At 50.0% G+C, this 21,294-nt stretch overlaps 1 protein-coding gene across 5 annotated transcripts in view; it reads left to right on the plus strand.

The window, feature by feature from the left end:
• Window positions 1-21,294, plus strand: part of NECTIN1 (nectin cell adhesion molecule 1) — a 93,927-nt gene that overhangs the window by 26,473 nt on the left and 46,160 nt on the right. For 4 of the 5 annotated variants that reach the window (XR_010467882.1, XM_065040276.1, XM_065040277.1 and 1 more), the window contains exons 2-5: window positions 16,489-16,839; window positions 17,523-17,825; window positions 18,218-18,335; window positions 20,155-20,306. Coding sequence is in view for 4 of the 5 variants with exons in the window: in XM_065040276.1 (XP_064896348.1) it covers window positions 16,489-16,839; window positions 17,523-17,825; window positions 18,218-18,335; window positions 20,155-20,306 (924 nt within the window). In the remaining variant the exon portion in view is untranslated. Of the gene's footprint in view, window positions 1-16,451; window positions 16,840-17,522; window positions 17,826-18,217; window positions 18,336-20,154; window positions 20,307-21,294 lie in introns of those variants that run through there. The other variant, XM_065040279.1, reaches the window with a different exon arrangement.

Genomic DNA, 21,294 nt, shown 5'->3' on the forward strand with positions numbered 1-21,294 from the left:
CCCTCATCCCTTATTCTTGGAGAGGCGTCAGCAGAGCTGGTAGGAGGAGAGTGCCTGAATGGGCTGATGATGGAGATGAGGAGGAGAGGGGGTCTCTGGGAAAGCAGAAGAGCAGAGGATCGTTCAGCAGAGGCTCAGAGCCGGGGCTGGAGCACACCAGCCCTCTGTGACTTGCAGCTTGCTCTGCGGGGAGCCGCCTGCTCTGGTTATCTGCTGTGGCACCACACATCTCTGTCCTTACTCTGCTTCCCTTTTGTCACAGGAGGGACACCGGGTTGCATGAAGGCCTCCTCCCCTTTGCCTGTCCTGAGCTCTGGAGCTGAGATCCCGCTCCCAAAGCCTGGCAGGTGTGTCCCCATCAGGAGCTTGCTCCAGTTACTGGGGTGGGAGCAGGGAGGCAGGGTGTCTTTGGAGCATGTCTGCCCCACTGAGAAAGGGAAGAGAACAGGAACATTTGCTGGCTCTGTCTCTGCTGAATCCAGGTGACTCATGGATTTGTGGTTTTTCCACACGAAAGTCTGAGGGCTGTATCCTGTGGTGTGCAGCTGCATTCAGCGTGCCTCGCTGCCTACGTGTCTGTGTTCAAAGGGATGGGGAGGAGGCGGCAGGCCCCAGCATGTCCTACCCATAACCTGTCGAATTTGGAAAGGCAAGTCAGAGCTCGAAGAGGTCAGGGTGCGGCTTCCCACATGGCAGGGCAAGGGAAGCAGGAGCATGCTGGAGACCTCGAGTCCCGTGGGACCAAGCTGTGACTCTCCTAGTGCCTGCAAACATGGAGAGAGAAGGGAGGCAGGCAGGGAGCCAAGGCAGCACGCTCCTGTCGAGCAGCTCCATGCGGGGTCTGTGCTGCAGAGCCATTGCCGGCTGGGAGGGGACAGGTTTACCCCGGGGGACACCGCTGAACTCCCCGGATCGGCAGGGCTTGAACTGCCCTGCAGAGTGCTTGGGAAGGGGGCAGGGGAAAAGCAGAGAGAGAAGTCAAGGCGTTTGCAGGAGTTTCGATGGAGGCACAGCACGGCTTGCCAAGCGGTATGCCACATACAGGCTATTTGAGCTTCTGATGGGAAATACTGCCGTAGCCTTAGGTGACTTCACACAGGGCAAGGGCAACCCTGCTGGCAGGCACATGGCCATCCCGGTGTTGAGAAGAGCTCCTGTTCGCTAGCGGCTCCCACCTTAGTCTCTTGGGAAAGATCTGTTCCTTCCCTTCCCTCTGCCCGCATGTAAACACACCCAAACACCATTTCTTTCACGTGGGGATGCTGTGGGCATGTGAGGAAGATGATGGCAGGGATATGAGGGGGGCAGAAGCCATGGGGAACTACTGGGAGTTGGGTCGAGCTAGGTGGATTGGGGACAGACGGACTCAGATAGGCAGACGGAACACAGGGATGCAAGCGACCCACTGAGTGGGCGAGATGGGATCAGAACAGAGCGAGGCCCCTTGCGCAGCTCAGCCCCACATTCCCTTGCAGTCCTCGGCTGAGCCGTGGTGAGGGTGTTTGGCCTGGCAGCAGTTTACTTGAGGACAGTGTGTATGAGAACAGCTGTTAAAAACCTTCCACAGCGGGTGCCAACCTGAACTGAGACTGCAGAGGCAGCCAAGAGGCATAAAGGTGATCAGAATCCTTTGAACTGCAAGAAAACAACTAATAGAAAACAGGTTGGGAAGATCAGGACGTGCCTTTTTGTTTTTTCTCTCTGATTATTTTTGTCCTTTGGAAAGGCAAAAATCCCACTCTTAGCAAGCTGTGTATCAGTTTTGTGGGGTTATTGTGCTAAACCCTAAGTCTACTGCCTCTGGCCCAGCAATGGCTGCTTCTGGGGATGACACATCCTGGAAGACAAGCTGATCTTCTGAAGCTCTAGGGCTCTGATAAAGTGGGATCTGCCTCCCTGCGATGGTAGGAATGGAAAAGCAGTGACTTCAGACCCTGCTGAAGTAACGGCTCCTGGGATTTCGCAGGGAGTGTTGTAATCCAGATGGGAGGTTTGCAGCTGCACTGCTCTGGGATCACAGGCGCTGCCCCAAACCAAACAACGGGCTCTAGGGTGCGGGAAAGAAGTGATCCCCATTGCCATAAAACTGTAGGGCAGCTCTCACAGAAGAATTTAATCTAGCAGAAGATCAGCAGGCAGCCTTCCTGAGATATCCCAGCCCCACTGGGACAGCAGGGCTTGCTTTACACATTGACCATTCTTTGGCTGGTGCTCTGCTTCCAGGTAATTAAAATGGCTTAACCTGGCAGCTCTAACAGCTGCTTGCAGATAACTGGTGTGTATGCCCAAGGGACCCTTACCTCATTGTCTGCTCCAGAGAACCCCTTAACTGCAAGGCATGTTGGAAGGATACAAGGATTTCATTACACAGCGAGAGAGGGCAGAAACTCAAATACTTTTTTTGTCTGGGATCAAGACAATGGAAAGAAAGAGGGCACGAAAGAAGAGAAAAACCAGATCCTAGGGATGTGAAAGAGCAGAGGGTTTGTAGATCCAGTCCAACAATGGGAGAACTTGGAGACTATTTCTCAGTTGTGCCAAGTGTATCTGGAGTATTCCCAGAGCAAACAATGCAATTACTTTAGACTCACACTGTGCCAGCGAGTTGTCAGGTTTGAGGTTCAGACTCCCAAAGGGTCCTGTTCAGACTTGCATATAAGCTGTTAAGCTTTCCTGAGGGATACGGAAGCTCTGAGAGAAAAGGCCACGTTCACTTTTCTGAAGACAACTGTAAACTTCCTCTTGGGCTTCCCGGTGCTTCCCTGTCTGAGTCCTTTGCTTGAGGAGATCCGCAGCAAAAAACCCCAGTCATTTCCTTAGTGCTTGTCGAGCTTGTGTAGCCTACAGGGTTGGAAACAGCCCTGGGGATGAGATTGGGCTGTCCTTTCAGGTTACCTTCAGCCCTGCAAAGAGGTAGTTGTTTTCCATTTCAGGGGTGTTATTTCTCTCTGATGGGATCTGTCCTGAGGAAAGTGTGTCTCTCCCCTAAATGAAGTCTCTTCATTTCCCTTTGGGGCACATCATTCTTGTCCTCTTGTGTGCTGTTTCCTCTGTCTCGCTGCCCGTGTGTTTTGTTGGGTCTGAGCAGAGGGTGATTTCAGATGCAGAACCCATCACCTTCGTATTCTTGAATGGGTGATCGGACTGATCTGCTTGCCACACTATTGATCTGTTGAGGGTTCAAGCCCAAAGATCTATTCCCTATGACTGTCACAGATTTGGTGCTGTGACAGCATCAGAAACCGGAGATTCTCAAGTCTGGTGCCTTTTCAGAGCTAGAAAGAAACTAAGCTCTTGGTTTAATGAATGATTCTTTCATTTCATCCAACTCGTGGGTATACTGCCCTTGCTTACATCAACCAGGCTGCTTAGCATAAGTAGAGTCCTTTACCAGATTGGCTATACCATTTTCTAGAGCCCGAGCTTACTTTTAATGAGCAAATGAATCTATTTCTGCATGATGCTGTGCTCTGACAGAAGACACGTCCTGCTCTGCTCTGTGTTCACACAAGGTGACAACCTGCATTACAAGTGGTGCTTCTTTCTGCCCACCTTTGCCTCCTCTCAGGGGTTTTATATACAAGCCTGTTACCAGACACAGCCCCTGAGACCTTTACCCTTAGCTGAAGTTTGACCCTTTGAACTCTCTGACCTCCACACTAATAGGAGTTAATGACATTTATCTATATACTTATCTTTTCCACTGCCTACCCTTTTACTCGCCACACTGAAATATCTGTGTACCTTACTGGTAGTAGCCACTGGTGGCATCCAGATGACATTAACTCTCTTTCCAAGATGGGAAAATTACAGTTCAGTCAAATTAAGAAGTTCCCTTTAATATTCTTCCTGATTTCTTTTTTTTCCCCTTCATTTACATTCATTCAATACCCATCTGGTTATTTTATTTCTGGAAGTCTTTCTCCACTGCTATTCTGGTCATTTTTTACAAAATCGGAGATGGGACTTTTTGTCCTCTTCTCCTTTTCTGTGAGCTATTTATATCCTTCCATCCATCTTCTTAGGTAGTCAAGCATCCAGCTGTGTTATATCTGTCACCTTGGTACCTAAGCAACCAGCAAAGATGTTTCTTAACAGCTGTTAGCTGGAGCAGTGTCTGCTCTAGAGCAGGGGTTACGCTCGAGCTGCTGCACGGCTTGTGAGCCGTTCAAACCCAGCTGCCATGCCCACGGGTGGTGAAGCACCAAGGGGAGCCCTGGCCAGGCTTGTCCTGTCCTCCTGCAGACCATCAGGAGCCAGGGGAGGTGTTCTTGTCTCCTACGGATTCACTCTGCACAACTCCCTTGCTTGTGTGATGATCGTCAGCTGCTGTGGGACCTGGCGTGGAAGGTCGTCAAGAAAGTCTGTCATATCTGAGCTACATCTCCCTGCTTCTGCGACCCATGTTTTGGCTCCAGAGCCATTTTCCCCATCCTCAGCCGCTTCCCTGGCAGGGGACGGGGTGCTGTGGTATTGGGGAGCACCCGTCCTGGCTGTGTGAAGTGGTGGGGTAGTGTTGCGAGGGAGGTTGAGGCGCTGCCGTGCGAGGGAGCGTCGCTCCCCATTGTGTTGGAGCGCAGCTGCTGTGTGCAGTGGCCAAACACTTGGCCTCCGGACTGTACAGCCAAGTGCTGAGATATCTTGCCCAGTTGTTTTCAGCTTTCCAAGGGGAAAAGAGAAAAGGTCTGCTGGTAAACTGAAGGACCCTTTCTTTGTTTTTTCTCCCTCCTGGGGAGCCAACTGACTTTTTTTGGGGTCTTCAAAGACGTACGACGTTCTGCAATATTGTTGTGGCTGCTAAAATAATGCAATAGTCTGTTTTGCGTTCTCTCTCCCTTTTATTTTTTCCCCCCGATCTGAAAAGAACACGCGTTCTCTTAAATAGCCTCCCGTGTAGTTGTTAGCGAGTGGGAAGAGCAAACAGCAGACGGAGGAGGAGGTGGGCACAGCAGGCAGGTGGAGGGTGGGAGCAAATCCGTCTGTCGGGAAGGAGGAAGAGACAGGGAGTCCAGAGGATCCGGCGCTGGCACGGTCCTGTCCCGGGATACAGCACAGGGCTGTGCAGGTCGCCTTGAGCCCCCAGAGACCTCCTGATGAGGGGACAGGTGGGACGAGACTCTTGTAGAATGAATCCAGATGGACTGGAGCTCGGGGTGGGCTGGGGAAACCAAGGTGGGAGATTCACAGGCAGGCGGGAGGTGCTGTGTCTTCGCTGTTGGGAAGGTCGGCTGTAGAGATGACTAAAGCACAGAATGGGCTCGCAAGTGGGGCCGTTGGGCGTTGCAGAATGAGTTTTCCTTCTGCTTTGAAACAAGCTGGCGTTTGAAAATTTCCACAGAAATGAAATTTCAGAAGGAAACCTTGGCCTGGCTTAATCTGAAATGTCCTATTGCATTACAACCAAAGCATTTCATTCTGGTTGCAGTTCTGGTCAGCGTTTTACAATATGCCATTGAAATGAAATGGGAGTTCAGAAGAAGTTGTTCTACAAAAGAACTGATAAGTCTTAAATTGAGATGCCCCCCCCCCCCTGTTTTTTTTAAGTGGGAAAAACTAAAACCACAAAAAAAGGAAACATTCGGTTCCAAGGTTAGCACAGACCATTTCAACCTTATCAAAAGGCTTTTAAATTGTATTTTGTCAAAATCAGCACGTTCCAGTGGATAGTTTTGGCTTGGACTAAATGGCACTTCCCATCAGAAAAACATGCCGTGTTGGAAGATTTTCCACTAGCTGTAGTTTTTTATTTGCCACATGCTTTCCATTTTTGTGGCCGCTTTGTCAGTCCCCAGTCTCAGCTAGGATGAAGCACACAGGATTCCCGAGAGAGCCGTTGACCTTCTGCTCTTTGAAGACCAGCATGACTCACTGAGCTCTCCCCGGCTGCACAGCGGAACATACATCTGCCCTGCTGAGCAGCCCGCTGCTCCCTTCCGCATCCCCAGCCTTTTGAACACGGCGTGTTATTACGTAAGAAGGAAAACGGGAGCCTAGTGCTGGTGCAGTTTCAACAAAAGTCAATGAAAAATGTCAGTGAATGCTCTCTGAGCTGTCTAACCCTCAGTCTTTGGACCTGGTTTCTTCAGCAAGAGGCTGGAAATGGGATGCTGACTCTTGGCTTGCTCCATCCTGTTGACTGTTAATAGATCTTTATGGGGAACTGATTGCTTTTTGGTTCTGGCTTGTCGTCATGATTCTAGACTTCAGGAACAGTTAGATTTAGAGCAAATAGGTGATTCAAGCTTGCCATATGGATTCAGGCATTGTAGCTACCCGCAGCTGCTGGCACAGTTGATAATCCCAGTTCTTTCTGCTCAGGCATCCCCAGACTCTTGAAAAAAAAGTGAAACATGCTGAGAGAGGTCCCAGAAAACAGCTCAAATAGCAGCAGCCCAGTGTAGATGCCTGCCCCTGCATCCATCAGGCTCTAGGTGATGCACGGCTGGAACGCCTCCTGGGATGCCTATGGAGGGACATCTTTGTACCTGGGCATAAGATGCCTGAGGAGTCACTCAGCACAGCGTGTCATTCCACCTCCTGAGTGACATTCATCAGCGAATTCCCCCGCGTGTTATATCATAACTCGGCTCCTCCCTGGGGCTACCTGGAAGCACAAAGCCTCCTGGTTTGACGAGGGGAAAATAAGGCTTGGAGAAAGCCTTAGTTTCTCTTCTTGGGAGTTTGCTTGCCTCCCCGTTGTGCTACAGTCACTAAATATACAAAGGTGATAAGTCTAAGACCCCAGTTACCCCTGTGTGCCCCAGCAGAAGGAGTAAGCCTTGCTCCCATTGAGGGATGTCCAAGGGAAATGCAACATGGCCTCTATTTTGTAAACAGGACAAACCATCTTCTTTCTGCAGAAATCCCTTTGAACTCCGGCTCCTCCTGACTTGCCCTCTGCTCTGGGCTAAACGCTGTCTGAGCCCTCGCTGACTGCCCTCACCTTTCTGGGCAGGTTAAAGGGGATATAACTCTGTTGGTCTCTCTTGCCATCTCCAGAAATGCAATGCATCTGTGCATCCCAGAGCTGTGTACCACAGGACACGGCAAGGAGCGTGACCCCCTGTGGGAGGCCTCCCCGACAAGCTCTGACCCTCACTCATTGCCTCCTTCATGATTGGGGCCAGCACAGGCTGCTTGTAATGGGTGGTCTTGTCGCTTGTTTACAGTCCTGGATCTTGCAAGCTCAGCAGGCTCCTCTAAGCCCCCACCTGTGCAGTCGTTTGGAAGTTCAGCAATCACTCCTGCGACAGCCTGGGTGGAGGCTGTAACCTTAATAGATAAGAGAGCTGCATCCATCCAGCGTGGAGCCATCTCTCTGCCAGCTGCCCTCCGCTCAACCCCACCAGCTGCCGTGAGGTCTGGAGTCAAAGGGGCTCCCATGCACCCAAATCTGCCCTCTGAGCTCTCTCTCCTGGCTGAGGTGGCATTGCCGCTGAGCTGTAGCGGGCCGTGCTAGTTCCAAACCCAGGCTGGGAGCGTCACAGCAGCCACTGATCTGGTGATCGAGAGAGGTGAAGCAAACCTGGAGTGCACGTCGGTTCCTCAGGGCAGTGGGGAATGGAACTGTGGAGCTGGCTTTGCTCGGCGGTCGAACAGGACGCTCACCGTCAGCCTCAATGTTTCTCATCATTTCTGGCATGTTCTTAACACTAAATGTCATAGATATGGTCACGGCCAGTTTACTCGTTGTTGAGAAGAACGTGAGCCACATTTTGAGAACCTTTAGTCGAGCTGTTGGTGTGGATGAAGTTTAAGTTTGCTTCCAGGCTCTGACAATAGAATAAATTTTCCACTTCATCTCCCTGTGCCTCAGTTTCCGCAGCCGTAAAAAGGAGGGTGACCTTTTCTATTTGCATGAGTGCTGGGTGAGGCTGTGAGGCCTTACCACAAACGCTTCCATAGGTGAGAATTGTCACCATAATATGCAGATACCCACATCTAAACCAAGCCATTCAGGTGTGATTGCCTTGGTGGCCTTGGGCACATCTCTTTGTCATTCAGCACCTCTGACTTTCCCATCCCTGAAAGTAGGGGTAATAATACTTCCCTGCCTCTCAGGGTGTTGGAGGATTAATTAGTTAGTTTGAAAAGCCTTTTGAAGATGCAAAGCTTTCTATAAATATGGAGACTTATTCCTACAGATGGAACCCACGTAGGACTGAAGCCTGGTGTCTGTCACTGCACCGTGGAGGTCATTAATCTGGGAAGAGGTGTAATTTGTAAAATTAGTTCCCCGCACAGGGCCTTGATGATAAGAAGGGTGAGCAGAAGCAGGCTGGAAATCAGGCAGGGCACTGAGTTTTTGTTTATATGTACACACTGTTCTTTACAGCCCGTTGTTTATGGGCAGAAATCCTTAAACAACCCAGGCGAAATTAGGAGGTCTGGGTCTCTTCCACTTTCCTGAAGAAATATCTCTAGGGCAAGGCAAAACACATTACGGGAGGAATCAGCAGCAGTCGGCCAGCAAAGGGTGTCTGTCCATCGCATCTCTTGGGTGCCGTGTTTGCGTTCATGTTGTTTGCAAAGATTTTTCGTAGCTGTCGACTGATGGCTCCATGAGCCACCAGAACATATATCATTTTTTCTGGTCACAAAAAAAGAATGTATTCTTTCTATCTTCAAAGGAATTACAGTAAAACAGAGCATGGCATTCCTGCTCGCAACAGTAGAAAATGTTTCTCTTTAACTCAAGGAGATAGTGAAATATCAGGAATGTTTTATATACCCAAAGGATAATGGGAGCAAAGACAAGAGGAAAGAAGACCACAGTAAGAAGCTGTGATTGGTTAGCATGCATTTAAACTATAGGAAAGTAGGAGTTTTGAAAAATTACAGGCCTGGCCAATACCAGCATGGTTTGGCAGGGGCGCGTTTTCACCGTATCTTGGACAGAAGACCAGAGAGTTTGTATCCTTTGGTAATTTCCTGTGACCTGGTATCTACCCCTTTGATAAAAGATTTTACTGAGGGCAGGGAAAATTGGAGCGGCGGGGCTGGTGAGGGCAGTGACATGAGGGCTGCCAGCCATTAACCCGGCGCTGAAGTCACGCCTGAATCAGCAGAGTTTCGGCTTTGTCCCGTTCCCATTGTGGAGGCGAGTGAGTCATCCCAGCCGAGCCCTGAGAGCTCCCGTTTCCTGCTCCCACTCTGAGCTGTCAGCCCGGGGAGGGAAAGAAGGATCTGATGTTCGCTCTTTCTGTGCCGTCGAGTTTATTTTTGGTATTTTTGTTGAGTCTCTTCAGTCTCAAGTTCATTTCGGAAATGAGACTCTCTATGGGTTACTATCTTGATCCTCTCTTCACAGCTCTTCATTAAATCCCTCCTCCTTAGCACCTGGAGAGCTCCAATAGTGAGAATATTTAGCTCTGGACCAAGGCTCCTTGAACAACATCCAAGGCAATGCAGAAGCCCAAGAAAGAAGCAAAGGCAGAGAAAATGCTCATATACATTTGGGGACTAAGCCCATCAAGATAAGGTCTCAGGACAGTCTCAGCTTAATTAGCTTCCCTCTGCTCAATTCTTCAGCTTTCCCCTCCTCCACACTTGTTCTTCCAGCTGTACTGTTCTTTTCTGCCCTTGCTTCCCCACCCAACCACCAAATAAGCATTGGCTCTGCATGTGATCCCCTTTCTCAGTCTTCCCTCTTGTTTATGGGGCAGAGTTGGTGAGTGAGAGACCCTGGCTTTTTCCTTGCCATCAGCCAAAGAGATGATTCTTCAGAGAAGACACTTTGATCTGTTTTTCTTCGTTGACCCTGGCCAGCTGCCTGCTTTTCCTAGCGTAGACTTGAGATCCTGGACATATCCACTGGTGGCTGCCACTCCACAGGAGCTGGTGGCTAGGGATGAGAAGAGGCGAGTGAGCGGCCTGGAGTGTGGTGGTGGTGTCAGAGAGACACAAGAAGGGTGGGAAAACGGAGGCTAAAATGGAGGAAGAGCAAGTCAAAGAAGCGTTGTAGACCAGGTAGAGGGGCAGCCCTCTCCCACCTTAGGGAGGGAGGTGGCAGTGGCAGAAGGGAGATGTGACTTAGCTATAATAAATTGCATGAGGCCACGGGGTGAAGGAGGTGAGAGTCTTCTGAAGGCAGGCACCGGACAGGTACGAGTAAGAGCACACAGTGGGAAAAGAGCTGGAGTAAAGTCCAGCCTAAAAGACCTGGAGGGCCAGGCTGCGCTGCCGGGAAAGTGGGCCAAGCGCTGAGCTGCCGCACGTCGGGCGGAGGCAAAGGGCAGTCTGGGTCTCTGCTCAGGTGTGTGGGAACTGGCAGCTCTGCTGAAGGATTAGCTGACATGCTTGCGGGGCAGGGCGGGCAGCAGGAGCTGGCTCCTCCGTGGTGACTGAGGAGCCTTTGTGCTTTGTTGCTGAGCATGGGGTTTCATAGCTTTACAGCAGGAAGGCCTTTCCCAGTGCTGTGTCAGCTCTTTCAGCAGGAGCCCTGCTCTGCCAGCCTTGCTGCTCTTGCCATGGGGCATGTTCCCCTCCCCTTGACTTGGGGGGTGAAGCAAAGAGGCTGTGTGAAAGCCAGGAGAGGCACAGCAAAGAGTGAAAGCCGGGAGCAAAGGCAGACGTGGTCATTCCCTTCCCACTCCTCTGGTTTGCAGCCCTTTCCCTATAGAGCTGGAAGGTTGTCCTCAGCTGGGGCTATTTGCAAGGCTGAAGCACAAACAGCAAGAACTAGTTGTCTAGTCTGGTGTTCATCCCTGCTTGTCACTGTCTGTTTGATCTGTGGCTGATCTCACCTGGCGTCTGCTTTTATTTCACCTAATTTCTATGAAGAACACCTAAGACAAACATGGCCTTGGTCTTGGCTAGGGCCTTCGTGTGAATCCCAGTGGTGGCTCAATGAATAGACTTCCCAAATATTAAGAGAGAACAAGCATGGCCTCAATGGATCAGGCCCTGTGGGAAAGGTGTTTAATTCAAGTGGATCCTTAGGCTCCATTTGTCCAAAGAGGAAATACTGTGTAGGCAGGAGAAGGCAACCCTGCTTTATCCCAATGGCATCTCCACCGTCCTGTCCCAGCAGAGAGCAAATCAAGGGCTGGCTAGAGGCTTCACTCAATGTAAGCCATCGACTGGTCCTCAGATAATAACATCTCTGCTGTTGCTACTGTGTTCCGGTTCTGGATATGAACCAGTGACCTAGAGTTAAAGGCCGTGTGTTTTCCATTTGCAAGCCAAAGCCAAGCCTCTTCTTTCTTTTCCGAGAGGGATTTGGATGAGAGCCAGGTGGGCCGTTGTACATGCTGCCATTTCCCCATCAGCTCCCAGCTGGGGGGACGCTTGGGCTTGCAGTTTCTCTTGGTGTGCCCCCACCCCATCACAATGTTATCTTTGGCTTTTTGCTTTCACATGCAGCCGTGCCACCTGGAGCTATAACCTTGCCGCATCTTTTACTCTCTCATCTTTGTTTCTAAGGCTCTCTCTCCCCTTGTGCTGGAAACTCAGTCTTCCTCTTCTAATCCCTTTGGTGTTCAAGCTCCACATTTAAATGGGGCAGAACTGAAAGAGTGCATGACACACAGAGCTCCAGTGAAAGTCAGGAAGTGCATGTCCGTGAGTCACTGGAGACTCACTGGAGACCACTCCTGCATTGCAGTCGGCTGCAAGCCATTGACTAAGCTGGGTGAGGCGGGTGCTGTGCTCCTTGGAGAAGCAGCCGAGTACTGATTTGAATGCCTGGCAATCAATGCAAAGTCTGTTTGGCAAGAAGAAAGGTATTAACCCCACTGTCTTGGCCAAGTGCCAGCGCAAGCCTTTGGTTCTTGCCACCTGAAGTTACCATGCTGGGATTTAGGATCTATTTTCCCATTTCCCACCGTGCCTAACACACCTGTGGTGTTCCTTTGGGCTTGTGGAGAATGGTTGCATTCTGCCCCACAACGGCTGTATGTCAGACCTTGATTTCCACTTAAAAATAGGAAAGGGTTGAAAGATGAATTCAGAAATACCAGAAGAAAAATTAAGTGCCACCAGCTAGAAAGTTTTGAGCTCCTGTTCCATCCCATTTTTCCCCTCACGGAAGGTTCTGTTTGAATTGCCTGTGAGGCACATGGGACCACGTACAGGACGTCATTGCCCATAGTCAAGGTGCAGTGCAAGGGTGCAAAATCAGGTGCTTTGTGCTGAGTCTTTTGTAGGTTGAAGCATGATGCATTGTTTTGTCCTTTTGTAAGCTCTGGCTACTGTCAAACTTCAGATTAGTTCTAAGTGATGCAAAGTCTATTAGGAGTGATTGCTCTGACATCTGCATCAGCCATCCTATTGCCACACCAAAGGGTGGCTCATCGTGGTTCTGCCAAGGGCTGTTTCAATGCCCTTGGGGTGAGATGGGTATCAAGGAATAGGAGGGAGGGAAACTGGTGAGAGGCTCAGCAGAGGCAAGGTTGTGCAAAGCAGTGTGGAGTTCGCATGGTTCTTAACAAAGAGGCATTGATTGGAGGCTGGCTGTTGTGACAGACCTCACGAGAACCTGGAGATCATTTCCAGAGCTTTCTATATGGGGGAGCAAGAACCAGATTTGCAAGTGTGGGAGCCTCAGTGTAACACCGCCTCCTGAGATTTTAGAAGAAAGAGTCTCCAGGTTCAAGAACCACCAGCTGCCACTTAGTCTGCCCCCTCCCCAGCACTCCTCACACCCAGAGAGTCCAGATCTCCCTTCCCAGCCTGCTGCCTGTGCCGCAGGGCACCCCGAGTTCTGCACGGTGCCCCCAAGGCCTGGCATGACCTAGTGAATATCTGGGTTTGGGATCGTGGGGAAAGGCATCAACACAAACCACTTCAGAGGCCAAGGTGGAGGAGCAGGATCTCAGAGGTCTCCACTAATGAGGTCTTGGCACCAACACATCTTTGGCACTCAGCTGGGCCTTTTTTATTACTTTTGGTCCTCAACAAAAAAATAACACCAAAAAACTAGTGAGCAAAATGCAACTCAGCAAGCTTCAGCCTATACAGTTAATCTTTCCTGGTGTGCCGGCTGTCCCCTGGGAGGTGGCAGAGTGGCTTGGTGGCACTGGGAGATCTGGCATAGGAGCTGCAAATGGCAGGATATATCCCAAAGCCTCTTCTCTGCCATAGCGACCACACACATCACTCAGCACTGCACATGCACACACACATCCTGCTTAATATGATCAAGCCTCTCCAGAGGCTGATTAGTGATTTTATTTTCTCCTCCTCTCCTGGCCTTGCACGCTTATTGCCATCAATTATCTATGCATTTGCCCTGATGAATTATTGAGTGTGTAACGGGGCGAGGGAAGACCCGCCAGCCCAGCTCAGTCACTTTGCAAACAAATGCTCCCCAGAGCATGACAGCAGCTAGTTTATCCTCTAGCTTCTGATTTAGGATGGGGAGCATGGGAAGCTGCTCCAGCAACTCACAAACACCCCTTTACAACGTTCCCCTTCCACATCGTTCCTGTTACAGTGTGGGTGCTATTGCTGTGGTACAGAGCAGAGCAACGGGTGCGCTGCTACCCCCATGAGAGGCTTGGGGGAGTGGAACATAAAGAGCTCACCCTGCCTTGCAAAAGAGCCACGAGTTACTCAGTCACCTGGAAAGGAAACACGGTTTCCGCACAGTGTTTGGGGTTTTTTTGGGGGGGGGGTATTTTTTGTTTGGTTTGTTTTGTTATTTCTTCTGCTGTGGGTTGGTTGTTTTGTATTTTATTTTCTTTGTTTTTTTGGTGTTTTTTCCCTTTTGCCCTGAAGCCTCTAGAAAGTTTGGAATGTGTTTTTGTTAAAGCTGCTACATGTAGGGACCTGAATCCTAGCACTGGCAGCATTTGGGTGTTGGCAAGCAGTCCCCAACTGGCACCAGCTTTTTCCTAAGCTGAAAGTCTGACCCTGCAGCCGGTAGAGGAAGGTTCTGCAGGTCCATGCTGGAGTCTGGCTCAGGATCAGGTTGTTCAGCACCAAAGTCTGCTTTTTCTCCAATATGTGTCCAGGTACAGTCCGCACTGGTGCATGGAGCCCATGGCAGGGGCGGGAGGGTGCAGTGAGAATCGTTACAACACTCAAGGTCAGGAGAAGTTACCTGATTTATAAAAGGGCCACTCATTAATTTGCAGAGAAATCATACCATAAAGAAAGGACATAGTAATGATGGAGTGAAATGTTGGATTGATCTCTCTCTTGTGATATGTACCACATTCTCTGCCAGGTTGGCTGCCAATATCTTTATTTATGGAGCACATCTTAGGTGCCCATCCTTGGGCGGTGGTGGCCTTCAGCCTGGCTTGCCATGTTCCCCATCTTCATGCCTCTCTATGGAGAGACCAGGCTACCCAGCTACCCTGCAAGGACAACTGCGAGCAGGAGCGCGTGGCTTTCCGTCCTCTCCTCCCTGGGCTTTCGGCTCATGTCTCTTTTCTGGCACTGTGAGAAGGTGCTGAGCCACGACTTCCTACGGTTGCGAATGGGGCCTCTTTTATTGGGATGTCGAAAGCCTGGTTCAAAAGGAACCGCTGAGGGCTGTGGGGGGTCAGGGAGCTTGTGTGGGCGCAGAGCCAGCTGTGCCAGCGCCCCAGCCCCGGGCAGGCCCTGCTCGGGGGCACAGGCGCTTCGTGAAAGAGGTGGGGACCGGTGCTGAAGAATCCGCTCTCCCTTCAGCCTCAGGAGAGCGAGGGAGCGCTGAGCACACCTACAGCCGGGCAGCCGTGGGATGGGCGGCAGGTTGTTCCCAGGGCCTCTGCTACGTGATTGCTTTTGCTCTCCGGCAAGCTCCCACATGCTTGAAGACTTCAGAGCCAGACTGCTTGGCAAAGCTGTTGCTCACCTCCGCAGGTGTGGGCAATTCTGCAAGAGGCTCTCTCACCTCCAGGGTACAAGGAGCAGCATATGCTGCAAAGCATGTTGGAGACGTCTCCCCCCTCCCCGTCCACCTGTTCTTTATTCAGGTCCTGGCATAGCATTATCTAAACCCAGCCTTGTTCTGCACCCGGTGCCCTCATTTCATCAGGAAAGCCGTTGTGGGCCATGCTGGTGTCAGAGAAGTGTTTCAGCGTGTCTTACTCCCTGGACATCCATCTCCGGCACGCCAGTACCTCTGGTTGGTGTGGAGAAACATGGTCCAGCTGTGACTTTACCAGAGCAGGAACATCCCCCTGGTTTTCTAAGGACTCGATGGCTTCATGCATGCAGGCACTTGAGGGCACCAGTGCTTTGCTGTGGCTGTAAGCACTGAAAAACACTCCAGCCACAATGCTGGGGTGTGGGGCAAATGGTGCTTGGCTCAGGGAAAGGGGGCAAGTTCACACAAAGCTCTAGAGACTGAGTTTCGGTCTGAACTGCTGATGACTGTGGTCAACTGATGGCGTCTCACGGCCAGGCTGGATTGTCGAGGCTTGTCCTCGGGTCACGGGCTTGGCGGGAGGGAAGGAGAAAGGCAAGAAGAAGAGGGTTAGATGTCCCCCTTGGTTAGAAGATGCTGTCCTGTTTCTTGTGGTACGCATTTTTCCTCTTTCCCCAGCCTCTTTCTATTTCATTACACTTCTATGTTCCTCACTCTTTGTACATCTTTCTTTTTTTATTACCCGTTTCTTTCCTTTACTCTCGGTCTCCCAGAATACATCCAGTTTCAGATTCAGCCAGAAGCAGTAAGCAAAACCCGCTTTTCTTGTTCTTACCACCTTGCTTCTCTATTGTATTTATCATATAAATACCAGCTATATAATTGCCAGAGCATTATCTCTAAACATACAGATTAGAGAAAGACACAGTGGCAGCCAAAGATGAATTTCAGGGTCAGTCTGTCCAGCTGTCAGGAGGGGAATCAACTGAGACTGAATAGCTCTTTTCCAAAGCTCCTTTCATCTTTACTCCACAAAATCAAGATGGAAGGTTCCTAAATGGGGTTAAAAAGCCACAAAAATGATCTAGATCATGCAGGTAGATTGTGCAAGGTGGATCGGCTCCGCTGTAAATCTGTTCTTACATGGGAACTATTGCTACTCTGAAATCAGGGCTGAGTCTTTGCAGCTCATTTAATTACTGACACATTTCCAACTGCATTAAATGGATGTCTGAGTGTGTGTTAGCACGTTAGGATATGCTGTGCTGATAAATATCAGGGCTTTCATATGCCTGCAGAGGCACATGCTCTGTACATTTACAATAACCGATTTAATGTCATCCAAAGCTGAAGACAAAAGGAAGGAAGGTGTTATTGATCCAACTTTGTGCCTTTTGGTGATCATGAGCCCTAGGCTGGCTGCAGAGCATTAGGGCTGATTGTAGCGAAGTGTGAAAACTATTAATAATGGTGGGAAGGAAGGTGTTTATGAACAGGAACGAAGCTGCAGGTGGATGCAGGTAGTTGCAGAAAGTACTGAGTGCCTGTAGCCATAGACTGTTCTTGTATCAGCCACACCGGGAAGAAGCAAATGGAATAAATAAAGGGGTTCATGGGCCCAGTATCCAATAACCTTTGTTTTTCTCTTAGAATTACACATATATTTATGTCTTTCTATTTTATTGCAGGGCTGCAAGCTCAGACTGTCTTAGTCAATGACACAGTGTCGGGGTTTATCGGGACAGATGTGGTCCTGCACTGCAGCTTCACCAACCCGCTCCCTAATGTCAAGATCACGCAGGTCACGTGGCAAAAAGCCACCAACGGCTCCAAGCAGAATGTGGCCATCTACAACCCCGCCATGGGGGTCTCCATCCTCTCTCCATACAAAGAGCGGGTGACTTTTCGGAATCCTTCCTTCAAAGACGGCACCATTCAGCTCTCTCGGCTGGAGCTGGAGGATGAGGGAGTTTACATCTGTGAGTTTGCTACCTTCCCAACTGGCAACCGGGAAAGTCAACTGAACCTCACTGTGCTGGGTAAGATCCTGAACAAGCTCTGTACTGTGAACCATTGCCTCCAGTTAAACAGATCTGGAGAGACCTGAGACTCGTGTCCTGGGACCTCAGGGCAAAGGTGAAATTTGGGTGTAAATTTTACCTATGATGATCTTTCAAGTTGACTGTAAAGAAGTGAAGAGCAGGGAACCCAGGGTAGGTGGTTTACTGAGCTATCACAGGAGCGCCTTTTCCTCTTTCCAGGCCTCAGTTCCCCTTTCTCTTAATGCAGGTGCAGTAACAGTGACCTGTTCCCTAAGGGAGTGGTGAGTTGTAATGAGCTGGTGGCTGTCAAGTGAACAGAGAGAAAGACAACAGAGAGATCCTGAGCACAAGTAGAGGTTGTCCATGGAGCTTGGGGTTGTGAGTGAATAGATGCCACCCGAGGTCTATGTGATTCACGTGCTTTCCAGTTTCAGTCTTTCATCCTAACATAGGGCTGAAACACAGTGTCTGAAAAGGATTGGCATCATGTATCCCTGAATCTAAGGCACCTCCACCGTTCTTTCCCCAGAGTAGGTTGCTGGCAATTTGCAGCAGCTCTGGATTCGCCACAAGGTCTGTCACAGGCTCAGTGGTGCTACTTGTAGTAGAAAGAGTAGCATTGCTTTTCTAACCATCCCTGTGTACCCTTTTCTCCTTCTCCTTTTTGCACTTCCCTGCAGCCAAGCCTACGAATCGGATGGAGGGCACCAAGCGGCCACTTATAGCTAAGTCTGGCAGGACAGAAAAGATCTTGGTAGCTACCTGCACCTCCTCTAATGGGAAGCCCCCCAGCACTGTCACCTGGGACACCAAGCTCAAAGGGGAGGCGGAGTTTCAGGAGATCCGGAACAGCAACGGCACGATCACGGTGATCAGCCGGTACCGGCTGGTGCCGAGCCGGGAAGCCCACCGGCAGCAGCTCATGTGCGTGGTGAATTACCAGCTGGACCGCTTCACCGACAGCATCACCCTCAACGTGCAGTGTAAGTGCGGGCAGGACTGCAGAGCAGCCCCTGGGGTGGGCGATGAGGTCTGGCAAAAGGGGGTTTTTCTGAAGGGAAGAAATAGGAGGCTGCTTTCTTCTTCTGGAGAGTAAAAATTAAGTGATCCCTTGGAATAATCATATGCTTTCTCTTTTTCACACCTTCTTCCTCTCTGCCTCTGCCATGTCCCTTTGTTCCTCGCCTTCTCTCTCTCCTTCCTTCACCATCCCTCACATTCCCTGTCCCATCATCTTTCCCGCTTTGCAATCTCTCTCCCTCTCCCACCCCTTCCCCCTCATCTCTTCCCATTTCATTTTGTCCCCCTTCCTTTTCCATAACTCTTTGCTCTCCTTTTCCACCCTGCTTTTTGACCTTTTTTTGTCCCCCTACAGATGAGCCAGAAGTCACTATTGAGGGCTTTGATGGCAACTGGTTTCTCAACCGGAAGGATGTGAAGCTGATATGCAAATCTGATGCCAACCCCCCAGCTCACACCTATGAATGGAAGCTGTAAGTGCCTGCAACGCTTCTGCTCTCAGCAGCACATATGAACATGGACACAAAGCCTCTCTAGAAACCTCGGTCACCCTCTGGTCAATCAGGGCCCAGACACCCCCGACACCCAGGATCACTTCCCATTCTCACTTCACTGGGGTAATATTCTGCCCTGGTGATGTGAAGCAGCTGAGATGTGACAAGGTGAATGATTTGCCCAGCACCACAAAGTGCTTCAGTAGCAGAGCTGGAGAAGGACCCAGGATTTCCCTTCCTTAAAGGGGCACAAATAGTACATAATTTGTGTGTGGAAAAACCTTTCCCTGGAATCAGCCCCGGCTGTAAGCAGGAGCCCCCTTTGCAACACTCGTCCCCACACCACTGACATGAAACAGAAGCAATTCCTTGTCCTCCAAGGTTTCAGCTTTTGGCTGAACACACTAAAGGGACTGAAAAGTGAGCGAAGGGTGTCTGGGGAGTCGGATGGGAATTGATGCAACCTGATGTGGTTCTCTCTTCTCTTTCTTTCTTTCCTATAAGCACTCATGTATCTTTAAAAAAAAAAAGATCAAATGGATCCTTTCTTCTTTTCAGCTGGCATTTGTCATCAAGAAAGAGCCTCTCAAAATGACTTTGCAAGAAGCTAGGCATATTGTCTCCCATTTCCCTTCCCAGATCAAACTGTTCACAGTGAAAGGTCTGAAGAGGATTGTTTTTCTTGCCTTTTTTCTAGTTATCATCCCCAGCTCTCTCCCTCTGTTGTCCCTGCCAGTTTGACTTAAACTCCGAGGGGGTTCTCTTGGTTCCTCAGAACGTTGCCAGGAAGGTGTTAGAGGCAAAGATGCCCCTTGTGGCACTCAAGGCGTCTCGGCTGTCGCTGTGTAGCAGGGCTGGCGAGTTGAGCCATGCTTTCCTGAATTGAGCTATGCTTTCCTCTCCTCTCATTTACATTGTGATGAGCAACAGCCATGGGAGATGTCAGAGGAAGCAAGGGCCTCGTCAGCATCCCACACCACAGTTTTCAGATGTGTCTTTGTAGATTCAGGGCCCTGTAGGCAGAGGACCAGTGTTAGGCTATTCTATTCTTCCATCAGCTTTGAGATCATTGCCTTGATGTAGCTGAGAAAGACGTATATGCTATACGTGTGTGCCTATGTGTACAGGTAGACATGAAAAATATGTACATGTGCATTTAGATGCTTATTCACAAACCTAATTATACTCCCATTATTTCCTTTCGCTTTTTACAAATTGCTGACAATATGTGCACATTTTTGTTGGGAGGAGGGGATAGAATTACTTGACTAATTTTTAATTGCCTAAGAGAAGTAATTGCTTTACTTTGCTTCAGTAATTAAGAATAACCAGGCCATGTGTGTCTTCCTAACACACGGGGTTTTTAAAATTTTTATCTGCCTTTGCTCATTTATTCTGTGTATCTCTAGACTTAGTTTTGCGTTATTCTGGTTTCACACTCACCTGACTGTTCTGCCATGGGCATAATAGATGATAGATCATAGATGACAGGGCTCTAAATACGTCCAATCTCCCTTGGAGTCACAGACAAGGGAAAAAAAGTAACCAGTCTGTGTAAAGAACCTGATTCTCATCATGCAATTTGTTCACTCTGGAGACTACTGACTGCCATAACACTCTGTCTGAGGGTTTGGTTTCAAGGCTAACTACATGAATGGATATTTTCCAGCCAGCACCACCATGTTCTGGACCTGCCCAAGGGCAAGAACAGAACCAGCACATCAGGGTCACATCTACAATACAGCTCGACCCTGCTGAGTATCATCTCTTGGGTCAACCATGGTCTTGTTTCCCCTAGGCCAAACGGGACTCTGCCCGGGAGCGTGGAAATCCAGAACAACACCATCTACTTTAAAGGGCCTGTCTCCTACAGCGTGGCGGGCACGTATATCTGTGAGGCCTCCAACGCCATCGGTACCCGGTCGGGCTTGGTGGAAGTCAATGTCACAGGTAGGAAAACATTTGGTGTGCTCTGAAAGAGAGGAGGAGGAGGTGGGAAGAGGAGAGTGTGAGCGGCTGACACCATAATGTCTGTCTCAATCACCAGTGTCTGCTTCTAGGGGTGGGGAGTTTCGCGATGCAAAGGGAGCAGTGAAGTTCTTTGTTTTGCACTGGTTTGCCTTGGATTTTTTCTCCTTTCCTCTCACTGTCTTTTCCCTTCTCACACAAAGATACATTCGGTTTGTCTCCCCCTTGTCTTCTTGTTTGGATTCAGGGAGATCATTGGGCATGTGAGAAGGGAAGACATGTCAGGGAGATATTTCTTAGAAGGTAGAAGAAGGAATAGCATAAGGATATAGACTGCCACTGAGGCAGCAAAGCATGAGGTGGATGGGGCATTTGTTCAGGATGTTGTTTGGTGTTTCTGATGTTAAGCAGCATTCACATTTTTTCACTTGTGCCCCTTCCAATGCCGTGTTGGTTTGTGCACTTGCTCACCTGGCTGCCCCATTACTGACAGGCTGTGAACCCTTGAGTAGCCTTGGGCTCCAGAAAGGAGCATCACAGGATGCAGACCATGGGAAGTGATGCTATGTGATGTCTTATGGGACAGACCTGCTCTCTCTGGGGAGAGCACCGGCGCTGTGACTGCAGAGAGCAGCCGGCTGCCCGTGTCCTGCCAATGCCACAGACAGGGGCAGTGCCTGCGGGCCGGATGAGCAGCGAGGCGTGCTGGCACCTCCCCGAGCCTTGGGAAATGCAGGGCAGGTTCCTAGGGTTCATAGCCCTTGCAGCTGTCCAGCCTGAGGCAAGTCAGGGTGCCCGTTGTTCTGATAGCAAGCCACCCACCCCACCCATTTCAGAGGTGTCTAACCCGAGTGATGAAACCGGCTTCTCAGAGGCACCCACCTCCAGCTCCCCACACACACTCTCTACAGGGATAAGTGCTGAGCAAGCAAAAAGATGAGGCCCAGGCAGCCGACCTCCTGAAATCAGC

The sequence above is a fragment of the Columba livia genome, chromosome 24 (genome assembly GCF_036013475.1).
Source record: "Columba livia isolate bColLiv1 breed racing homer chromosome 24, bColLiv1.pat.W.v2, whole genome shotgun sequence".
Taxonomy (NCBI): Eukaryota; Metazoa; Chordata; class Aves; order Columbiformes; family Columbidae; genus Columba; species Columba livia.